We start from the raw sequence: 12075 nt of genomic DNA on the forward strand, positions 1-12075 counted from the left end.
GGGAGATTTCTTTCTTTCTGTCTTTCTGTCTCTCTGGGGAGCTCATGCGCCCTATAGCAAAAAAAAAAAAAAAAAAAAAAAAACCTCTCCAGAATAATTACATGTGACAGACCCCAGACTATTCCTGCATATTAGCCACTCTGCGTCAAGGCCCTGGCCTAGGTATACTATCTACAATCTTGGCTCTTCTTGGTCAAATAGGAGAATGCTAGGCAGTTTCATCAAAAGCATGATGCTGATTTTCTAAAGAAAGAGTAAGTCATTTTGAGGCAATAGCTCCTCAAATCGTACCCTTAATGACAACACCCTGGTGAGAAGTAGGCAGAGGGAATAAAGAAAATGGGCCTGATGCTGTCTCCTCCACTAAGCTCTGTGAGAGCAAGGACTTGGGAAAGTAATAGCCCCCCCACCCAACCCCCCACACACACATACCCACCCAACACACACAGTAGGCGCACACTAAATCTTTGTTACTAAATTACTGGCTGCATACAAGCCTGCCTATAGCAGACCTTAAATTTCTTAAGAGCCCAGAACTTCAATAATGGATTGGTGTTTCACTTTGGAAAAGTTAAAAATTTACAGAACAGAAAATAATGTTAACAAATACATATGTGGCTGTGACTCAGAATGAAATGTGAACTTACTGGCTTTAGATTTTTTTTTAAATAAAAGAATTATTATAGAATGTCACAGACCAAGTTGAAGCTTCCCTTGATCTTTCCATAAAAGCTTACATTTCTTTTGTTAGATCCTTAGGCAATTAGGAGATTTTTGTGCTGCTATCATAAGCCCATGACAACATCAGCAAACTTTTAACTCTTATCTTTCTTTTCATCTTGATAACTAAATTACCCTGTATAAAAATAATAATAGAGATCACTGTCTTTTTCTTGCCTTTATGGGAATTATTATAGTTTCACAATTAAATATATTTTATAGGTTATTAAAAGATACACTTAGCTTTAAGTGTTTTGTAACTTACATTGTGATATCTTCTTTAATATGCAGGTTATTTAGCAGAAGTAAGAATTGCACACATTGCTGGGAGGTTAAATCATAGGTTATTTAGAGGTGCATTATTTTAATGTTCCAACATTTTGCTTTTAAGTACCTGTTTATTGTATCTTCTAATATAGTTTGCTTAATGGTATGAGAACATGGTCTGTATGCTCTAGCAGCTTTGGAAATTTCTGAGACTTCCTTTATAACTTCCAATGTGAGGAATGTTTGTGAAAGCTCTGCAAGTACAGACATATATTCAAAAAGTAAATATTCTCTTGATTGGGAGGGGGAGCCTCTACACTCATGCATACATATGTGTACATATATGCCTATATGTTTATAATCAATTTTGTTCATTGTGGTGATAAAATCCTAAAATCTTAATGATTTCTTGCCTATCTGTTCTATTTCTAAAATAGATATGTTAAAATCATTGAACATGTTTGTGAATTTCTTGGTACACACATAGGCACCCCCAACATGGTCTTTGCCAGCCTCAATCAGCTGGGCATGGGCATGAACTTCTCCCCCAACACCAGGTATGCACAAGAAGACCTCAGGACTCAAACATGGGACCTTCCTTTTTATATGGCCTAGTATCATGGAGTGCTATTGCTGCATCACAATGGTTGGCCTACTTTATGTATTCTAAGGCTATAGTTTTAGTTCTTTTATGTTGTTAGTCCTAATTGTTGTACTATTTTAGGGCTCATTTAGTCTAACTAAAGTACCACTGGTACAGAATTACTTTTAATCAGTAGTTTTTTTTCATTTCTTTATTTTCAACCTTTCTACATTATTTTGTCTTTTGTAGGCTGCATGCAGTTATAATGTTTAAAATTGAATCTGACAGTCCACATGTAGGAATCTGTTTATATTGTAACTATTGATAAATTCAAGATTATATCTGCTGTCTTCTGTGTTTTCTAGTTATGCTTTTTCTTTTTTTTCTTTTTTTTGGCTTTTCCTGCTTCTTGCTAGAGAGATGACTTTTCTTCATTCTCCCCTTTTCACTCCTACACTGACTTGGAAGTTAAACATTTTAAAAAGTTTGTTTATTTATGTCTTCCATGAATGAGGAAGAAAGAGAGAGAGAGAGACAAAGATACACACAGCACCTACAAACAGGGTCTTTATGCCATGATCCACTTCCAGCCTTCAGTCAGCCCTGGACTATATGGGCAGAATAAAAATGAAAGAATAAGCAGGTCTACCAAAGCTCTACCCCAACACAAATTTACCATGCAAGCTGCTATGTGGAGTACTCAGAGAAGACTAGACTTGAAACTGGAACCTTCCCTCGTGGGACTGACTTGTAGAACATTGCATTTTACTTCTGCAGTACTGAAACCTGGAAATTGAACATTTATTTCTAGCTCTCAGCGATTACCCTTATTTTAAATATTTACACTTAAATCAAGAAAATCTGGTTAATAACTAAATCTCATATAACTCTTTCTCATTCTGAACAGCACACGTTCTTATAATACTTAACCTTTCAGTTATGCTACTCCTAGTATTATTTTTGTTAATTTTTTCTTATGATCAACATTCAGATTTTTTCATTGTTAATTTGCTTATCTATTTCTTTTTTTTAATTTCTTGTATCCTTGCTTCTTTCTGCATTGTATGCACCTATGAGCGAAGTAGATTTTTTTTAAATCAGCAAGGGATATTAATCTGTGCATGCCTGAAACATTTTACTTTCTCTTTTGAATAAAATATTCTAAGTGGGCATTTATTTCTTTCAGCACTTTCAGAAAATTATTTCACTATTTCCTGGAATTATTGTTACTGAAGAGAAATCATTTATCAGTCTGATTTTTGTTCCTTTGTAGAAGATCTAACATTTTCTTCTAGTTAGATTTTTCTCTTTGTCCTTGATGTTTTCAGTTTCTATATGATAAGCACTGAGATTAATTTTTCTTTATGATGCTCAGATTTTGCTATGCTTCTTTAATCTAAGGATTTGATATCTTTCATAAGCTTGGGTTAACTGTCAACTATTTTTTCTTCTTGTAGCACCGTCTCTATTTTTCTTTCTGAAAGTTCTATTAAACATACATGGGGCTTCTCATGTGTTTTTTTATTTTTCCTGAAACATTTTAATCCATTTTTCCCCCTAATGATCTGGGTAGAAAGTACTTGTATAAAAACTCAAAATTGTTTATGAAACTTTGATGTTGGTTGAAAGTATATATCAGTATAATGAGAAAAGAAAAGCTTCTGCAAATCAGGACCCAATTAGTTAAGTACAAGGTGACCAATATTAAAAAAGTTCTATACATATATGTCAAATCTTTATAAAATAAAACAAATCAAGTTATAGTTTTGATTGAAATGCAGTAAATTTTTTGTCCTCCTATTCCTTACAAAATGGCTGCAAGGCAAAATGCCTTTAGAGAGTTTTATGAACTCTACTCAATATCCTAGAGAACTTATCAAATCAAACATTTTTGTTAGAGATAAAATATTTTATAAAATAATATTTCAGGAAAATTATTCATATGCTCTAATATATTAAGAGCACACAGTAGATTTGGTAAGAAGACCACTTTTCTTGTTCAAGCTTTTGAAATGAGGATGACTAAAAACAAATCAACATCTTAGAAATGACAGTATTCAGACTAGCAGATGACACAGAGGTTAAGGTGGCTGAATGTGACTTTGTGATTCAAGTCTTGGACCAAGTGACTTGAAAATCACACCAGGTGCGTGTGCATGCATGCCCCAAATCCCGAGGAGAGTGGAGGAGAAGAGACTACAGCATGGACATCCCTTCTGGGGGTGGGGTATTTCTCTCTCTCTCTCTCTCTCTCATCTCTGGTGAGTGCATACTGCCTATAGCATCTCTCTTTCAGCCCCCTGCCCCCCCCAAAAAAAAGAAATGAGAGTAACATACTCAAGTTGCACAACTCACTAAACATTCAAAATGAGGATATAAGAGGAACAGGTATTGTTATAGTTTGGATAATGGTTTGTCCCCCAAAGTTTGTTTTAGAATTAGGTATTAGTGGATAGTGAATGGATGTTCTCCAGAAATTCACATATTGGGACTTGATTGTATTGATTGTGTTGTAAATGTGTTAAGCAGAAACTTAATTCTGTTACGGTGTCCCAGAATGGAGACTTTGGGTGTGATAATGTCATTATGGTGAGGCCTCCAAGATTGAGTTATGGTGGGTTCATAAGCATAGGGAATGAGACCAGATCAGCAGAGACACAGCCACATGGATAAGAGACCATGCTCCATTATGCTAAAAGTTCTGTCTTTCACCATTTTGTGATGCCTTTGGACTTCCCAGCCACCAGGACTGTGAGTCAATATAAACTTCTTTTTTCTTAAATTCACCCAGTTTCAGCTATTTCTGTTAGCAATATAATAATGAACTGAAAGACATCAGCAACTTACAGAGAGAAATGAAAATAAAAATACTGGGTCGTCAGAAAAGTCATGACTCATTTCTGCGTAGAAAAATACGTCATGACTTTCTGATGACTCAATATTTGCCAGGTACCAAAAAAAGTTATTACTCAAAATAAAGATTAAAGAATAAGCAGATCTACCAATGCTCTATCCCAACACAATTTTACCACTCAAGTTGCTGTATGAAGTTAGTCTTCTATTCTCTAAAACAGACACTTGATATTTTCAGATATATAATAAGGAAAGAAATTGGTGACTCTGTTAAAATATTACTTATTTTGGGGGCTAGCATGTGGCATGATGGTTAAGGCTCTGGATTCCTATATGTCCAGTCATGATTTGAAAATCACACTGGGATTATGTGCATGCATGCCCAAAAGCCTGAGAGCAGAACAAAAGAAAAGAAACTGTGGAGTGGCCATCCCCCTGGGGTATGATTTCTCACTTTCCTCCTCTGGAGAATACACACTCTATTGGAAAAAAAAAAAAGAAAAAAGAAAGAAAGAAAGAAAGAAAGAAAGAAAGAAAGAAAGACAAGAAAAGAAATTGACAAATTGACACATAAAAAGTATACATATTTATATTGTATAACATAATGTTCTGACATATGTATGCTTTGTTTAATGGCTAAACCAAGCTAATTAACACATTCATTACTTCACATGCTTATTATCTTTTTTCTTTTTTTGGTTAGTTAATTATTTATTTATTTATTTATTTTTTTATATACATTCAATGACATTGTTTAGCTTATGAAGTGAACATTTCAATATGTGAACATTTCTCCCCAGTCCAGTTGATCAAAATATCTTCAACAGATAACACCACATCTCCCCATCCAATCAATGCTCTGTCTCCGTATCCCTCCTCCCAATGTCCTTCCCTAGGCCCCACTCCTCCACACACACCACATCTGGCATTCACACCCATCTCTTGTGTTTGTATATCTTTTAGTCAATCAGTTTCGGTCACAGAGTGCAGACACTCAGTATATATTAAGTGGGGATATACAATATCTCTCCTTCATAGCCTGGCTTGCTTCACTCAGCAGTAAATCTTCCATATTCTTCCACTTTCTGTCAAAAGCCAGGGTTTTGTTGGTTTTTACATCCCTCATCATAAGGGAAATGCTTATTATCTTTTGTAGTAAGAATTTAAAAATTATTCTTAGCAATTTTTAAGTATATAATACATTGCTATTACCTATAATTACTATGCTGTAAAATTGTTCTCTTAAATTTATTTTTCCTATCTGACTGAAATTATGTATCCTTTGACCAACATCTCCCTGACAGCATCCCTTTCCTGCCCTAAATCTTGGTAACTACCATACTAATCTCTACTTTTAGAAATTCTTTATTTTATTTTATTTTATTTATTTATTTATTTATTTATTTATTTTTTTGGTCAGAGGGTACCTGCACTCACCAGAGAGAGAGGAGGGAGAAAGAGAAAGCATCCAATGGGGCATAGTTATGCCACAATCCCCTTTTCTCCATTTCTCCATTCTGTCAGCATTTTGGGCACCCAAACAAACATATGTGGTGTGTTTTTCAAACTGCTGGGGCTGGGATTTAAACTGCAGTTGACCATGGGATCCAACTCCCAATACACAGGTCTCATCCGCTGTATTGGGGGCCAGCCCAAGTTAAACTTTTTAAGAGTCCATATATAAATGATGCAGTATTCATCTTTCTATGCCGATCTTATTTCATTTAATATAATATCTTCCAGATTTTTCTACACTATCATAAATAACAGGTTTTCTTCTATGTTAAGGCTGAATTGTATTTCATTGTGTATATATACCACATTTTCTTTATGTACTGATCTGATAAACTCTTAAGATTTCTTCCTCTCCAGGCTGGCAGGTGGCATGGTAGTTAACATGCTAGACTCCCACATAGCTGCTGGACCCAAGAAGTGATTTTCACAAAAGTGGAAATTAAATGGCCTATAAAGAGATGTAAAAATGCTCGACCTCACTGGTGGTGCTCAAAACAATGCAAATTAAAACCACAATGAGTGGGACCAGCAATTAGCGTAATGGCTATGTCGCTGGACTCCCATGTAATCAACTGCAGTTCGAGTCCCGGACCTGGTGGCTTAAACTTACGCTGGGCGTGTGTGTGTGTGCATGCCCAAGATCCTGAGAAGAGAATGGAGGAGGAAGGGTTGTAGCATGGTCATCCCCCCTTGGGGGTGATTTTTTTGCTTTCTGTCTCTGTGTCTCTCTCTGTCTTTCTGGTGAGTACACACGCCCAGAAAGAGTAAAAAACCTCTTCAAACACACACACACACACACACACACACACACGAGATAATCCCAACACCCCCATTACTTGGGCAAAAATTAAAAACAAAACCAAAAACCTTACAGCGCTAAATCTTAGTGAGTATAAAAACAAAGACACTCAAATGCAGCTGGTTAAATGCAAATTGGCATATTCAGTTTGAGAAACAGTTTGGTTCAGTACTGTTGGGTATAAATCCCTAAAACAGCTGTCAAACTCATTGATCTCAGGAACTCCCTTTACATACACACATCAAAATAACTGAGGACCCACGAAGAACTTTTTTGTTTATATAAGTTGTATCTTATTGGTAGTTACTCTTATTTAAACATAAGAACACATGAGCGTACATTCTTTTCTTTTTTTAAGATGTGACTTTTAAAAAGTTTCTTTCTTTCGTAAGAATTATAGAGAAAGAGAGAAAGAAACACCCTCAACAGGGTCTCAGGCCATGATCCACCCCCAGCCTTCCCAGGCAACCAAGATCATGGATGCGCATGCCCAATGCACAGCACAAATTCTATCAGCTGTCAGAGCAATAACACCACCACATGCCACACAGCCTCTAGCAGATGTCCGTTTGTGCTTGTGAGAGACTGACAGTAAAAAAGGAAAACGATTTTTTGCATTATGAAAGTAGGTTTGACTACTCTCAAACTCCTTGAAATAGTCTCAAGGAACCCCCAAGTTCATGGACCAACTTGGAGAGCCGCTGCCCTCCATTCCTGCACATGTGCACCAGACAAGTATAAGAATGTTCACAGCAGCACTGTACACAGTAAGAAAACTTGCAAAGAACCCCAAATCCATCCATCAGAATATTTGTTTTGTTAACTACTACACGGCCACAGAAAGGAATGAATTACAGTTATATTTGACAATATTGAATAGAAAAATACATATATTTTATTTTTATGTCGAGTTCAAATTGAGTCAAACCTTAATAAAGTATTGGTGAGGAGTATATCATAGGTGGTAAAATGTAATGAAAAGCAAGAGAATGGAAACATAAAATGCAGAAAAAAATAACTGTGTCCTAGATGGCAAGGATGGGGTTACTCAGGAGGCTTCTAAGAAACTGGTAGGATCTAATTCTTTGGTTGAATAATAAGTACATGGATGTTTATTTTAATGATGTTTTATATATCCAGCACATTAAAAAATTTCAAAATTGAAGACTAGAATTCAAAAGACTAGCCTAAAACCAGAAGACTAGAATACATTGCAGGGTGAGAGTAAGTTATTTAACTTAATAGCAATGGAAAAAATCACACAGGAATGGGTAATTTGGGATATATTTAAAAACTGAAAAGGCAAAAGTCATATAAACAAGAAAAATCCATATAAATAATAAAATCCATAGTAATGAAAAGAATGTTTAGTCTACAGATAGATGTAAACACATGGAAAGAAGTTCACACTTACTAGCAATCGAAAGCCAACTGAAACAAAGATCCATCAGTTAAGAGATGAGTAAGGGTGTGGTGAAACTAACTCCTACAGGTTGGTAGGAATGAAGCTGGGTGCAATGTCTGTGGAGGAGGTTGTAGCACATATTATCAAATAACTCAAAAATGTTTACTCTTGAAATCAGTAATTCTATTTGTAGACATAAACCTTAATAATCTGAACTACTGCACAAAAAATTATACTAACAAAATACTGGAAAGAGTCAAAATATCCAAATAGAGACAAAAAGAAATTAGGAGAAGAGCAGAGAGGAAGTAGAAAGCATCCCCAGTGGAGACGGCCATTTGCAATTCCTACTCCTCCATTCTCTCCTCAGGATTTTTGGGCATGTAGAACGTTTCTCAGGTGGCTGGCTGGTCTAGGACTCAAATCACACCATCAGTCACATGGGATCCAGACACTTTAACCATCATGCCACTGGCTGACTCTCTCCTTGTATTTGACTATTACAGAGACTATATTAGAGCACTATTACGTGGTGCCTTAATTTTAATGTTCTCTGTTTTAATGCCTCTACTAGACTGTAGTAGCTCAGGAAGGGGATTTATCTTTTTTTCTACTCTTTCTCTAAAACTTACAGTCTGATTCCTAGAATCAAGCATATAAAGCATATAATGAGTACTTGAGGAATTGAATAAATTATTGCCAAGAGATTAGTCTTTTGTCTTGGGGACAAGGAAAAAGAGTGAACAGGAAATATTTCTCATTAGAGACTTAGCATGGAATTTCTCATAGAAACAATGATGAGAAAAGTACCATAATTATGGACTTAAGTTTTATTCTTTTTTGCCAGCTAAAAAGCTATCCATTCTACAAACACAAAAATATGCTTGGAGTTTCCAAGAAACTATCTCCAAAGAGGTTTTGGAGTACAGTCAGTTATTGAAGTGATATATTTGCAGACAACAAATATTTTCCTTTGCGGGGGGAAAAACATGAATCTGTCTTAAGCCTCATCTCAAACAAAATATTGTTAATGACAATAGAATGGATGTAAGACAGAAGGAAAGTGGCTGTTTTAAATATCTGTGTTAATTTATAAAATGTGAACTTAAAAGAAGAACATAAGCAAATCAATAAAACCTTTTTACTTATTTCCATTTCTATCTTTATCCAAGGCTGTATTTCAGGAAACAATTGAAACTTTAATGTGGGCATCGTTAGCTTAACTTTCAAGGTTTTTATTTTCCCATGCAAGTCTTTAAATTAAATTAATATTTACAACTTTTATGCACATAACCTACACATGTGTTTACATATACCCAAATGTGTCTGTTTAAAAATGAAAGCTTCCCTTAATGTCATGGAATATATACTGGGAACTGTGCTAAGTCTAAGACCCACAGACCTCAGAGCCTTCTATGTTTACTATTTGCTACAGAACCCATATATATTCCACTAGAGTGAATGAACAATAAGCAAATAAACAAGGTAATTACAGGTTACAGGAAGAGCTGTAAAGGAGAAAAACAAGTCAGAGAGGGTATTTAATAATCAGTGAAGGCCTCTCAGACGTATTAAGGTTTAAAGAATAAAAAGACCCAGCCATGCACACACCACCTGGGGAAGAGCTTTCCTGGCAGAGAGAAATGGTAGAAAGGTCTTAAGATGGAAACCGACTAGTTCTGTTTGAAGAACACAAATGAGGCAGGGTGGCTAGTCATGTTTTTCAAACTGTGGGTGATGTTTTAGATCATAGTACCAATTTTGTGGGTCACTACATCTTTTTAAAGTCAAATACGAGAAAAATTGGGTAGTCACATTTTTTGCTGTCGTCTAATTTTTAATCAATTTTACCTTTTTTAAATTGGTAGTCACATTTTCAGACTAAGTCTGAACTTTTGCTTTTGTTATTTAAGTGCACTTGTGTTTACTGGGCTGTCATGAATAATACATTTCTTACTGTGGGCAGTGGTCAAGTCTGTACTAAGCAAGGAGAGGAGGAACAGAGGAGGATGAAGTCATATGCAAGAGCCAGATTACGCATGGCCTTGCATTGTAGCCACCAGAAGGAATTGAGATTTTAACTGAAATGCAGTGGGGAGGCACTGAAGTTTCAAGAGGAGGAGAGACGTGATCTAATTTGACATCATTAAATTGCCTAAAGATTACTATAGTGCAACTGAGAAGATGCGAGTGCTAGCCCTGGCCCAACCACTCACACCAGGGATTTTGAGCCAATCACTTAATCTCTCTAAACCTCTCACTTTTCTTATTTTAAAAATGAGAAGGTTGAACCAAGATAACCTTTACGATCTTATTTATTGCTAAATTTCTGCCTACATTCTGCTTCCTCCCTTAGGCAGAAGTAATGGACTATTTCGGAGTTGCTAGCTCATTAGGTTTAGTTCTGAGTTACTTCTTAAAATATCATAAACCATGTGGCTATAAGAGTTATATTTCTACAGAAAGCAATTTTAGAAGTCTCTCTTTACTGAAACAAGCTATGTTAGTAGACATGAGATCTCTGGGCTCAAAGTCAATCAAGTACTTTTGCAACTTTCTGGTGCAAAGCTTGAGGTGTGAAGAAAATTGGCAAGGAGGGATGAAAAGATTTACCGACTAGGGTTTTTGGAAGATTTCCCTACTTGTTCTAAGTCATCAACTGACATATCATCCAGGACAGTTTAAAGTTGTAGGGACTCTCTGCTGAGTACTCAAGTCACGATGCAGGAGGTAAACTCCTTTCACCGTAACCAAAATGACTGCTGAGAGAAAATACTGAGAGCATAATATATGTTAAGCCTATGCTACACAGTTTGACATATGCTTTTAAATTTAATCCTTCCCACCTTGTTATTCATATTTCCCATGTATGGAAACAGGGACCCAGAATAGACAAGAATACTATTTAGTAGCCAGGTCCAGATTAGACTCAACCTTTAGGTAGGCAACATATAGATCTTTTCTTAATTCCATATTTATAATAAGTTATCTGACATCTTTAATAAATGACTGTACAAGTATTAAATCAACATTTAAGTACCTCAAAACTCAAGTATCTGTAACATCTGGATAGAATGTTGAGCCAGTAAATCAATTCTTCACTCACAGGTACTTTGCTAGGTACAGTGTGAGATGAAATGACAATCAGAGGGCCTTCTCAGCAAGTAGCATGCTGGGCAGTATAAAGTGGAATCAGTCAACATATGTAAGGAATTTGCATACACAATTAAATACATGTCAACAGTATTGGCAGTTTCCAGGTTCCTTTTCTCGAGCGTTGCTGGTAAAAGGCCAGCAAAGGAAGCATGGACTGGATAATGTCACTTGTGCTGTGAGCCTAACAAGTGTCCTGCAAGTTTCATAAATGCGAACGGGTGATAGAAACTCGCCGATTTCCCACTTACATTAACCCTATAAAGGAAGCATGGGATGCAAAACCTGCCCACTTGGAGCAGCCGGTCATGGAGAGGAAAACCTTTGAAACACGCATCATTCTTGTGAGAGTCGAAAGGATCTCTAACACTTCTCACAGAGACAACCACAAACAGCCCAGCAAAGTTGGGGATGGTCACTGCATACCTGCCTCAACCCTGAGAACGCGGTACCCACCTGCCATATACTCTGCTTCGAACCTCCGCCGGATCTCAGAGATGATCTTGGCTTTATTCTGGGCGTGATTCTGGATAGGAGACAAGACCGGACTTTAGACACAACTCACACCACCTGGTGGCCCTCCGCCCAGCCCACCTGCACCCGGGCCTCAGGGGCAGCCTCCAGGTCCAGGGTTCCAACAGCGATGCAGCTGACTCCTCACCTCGGCCATGGTCACGGTTGTGAAAGTAACTGCAGTCGCTGTCGCCGTCGCCCTTCCTACCGCCACCGCCCAAGTATCTCATCACCCGCCGGTCGGGCCGGGAGATAGACAGAGAAGGG

The 12075-nt window shown here is 36.8% G+C and overlaps 1 protein-coding gene across 2 annotated transcripts in view; it reads right to left on the reverse strand.

Annotated features, from left to right (window-relative positions):
• The window catches only part of MOSPD2 (motile sperm domain containing 2), a 57538-nt gene extending 45463 nt beyond the window's left edge, over positions 1 to 12075 (reverse strand). For both annotated transcript variants that reach the window (XM_006161779.3, XM_006161778.3), the window contains exons 1-2: positions 11957 to 12075; positions 11752 to 11821 (exon numbers count right to left, since the gene is read on the reverse strand). In XM_006161779.3, coding sequence (XP_006161841.1) covers positions 11752 to 11821; positions 11957 to 11965 — 79 coding nt within the window. In that variant the 5' untranslated portion in view covers positions 11966 to 12075. The remainder of the gene's footprint in view (positions 1 to 11751; positions 11822 to 11956) is intronic.

Source organism: Tupaia chinensis, unplaced genomic scaffold (assembly GCF_000334495.1).
Source record: "Tupaia chinensis unplaced genomic scaffold, TupChi_1.0 Scaffold139055_1, whole genome shotgun sequence".
Classification (NCBI taxonomy): Eukaryota; Metazoa; Chordata; class Mammalia; order Scandentia; family Tupaiidae; genus Tupaia; species Tupaia belangeri.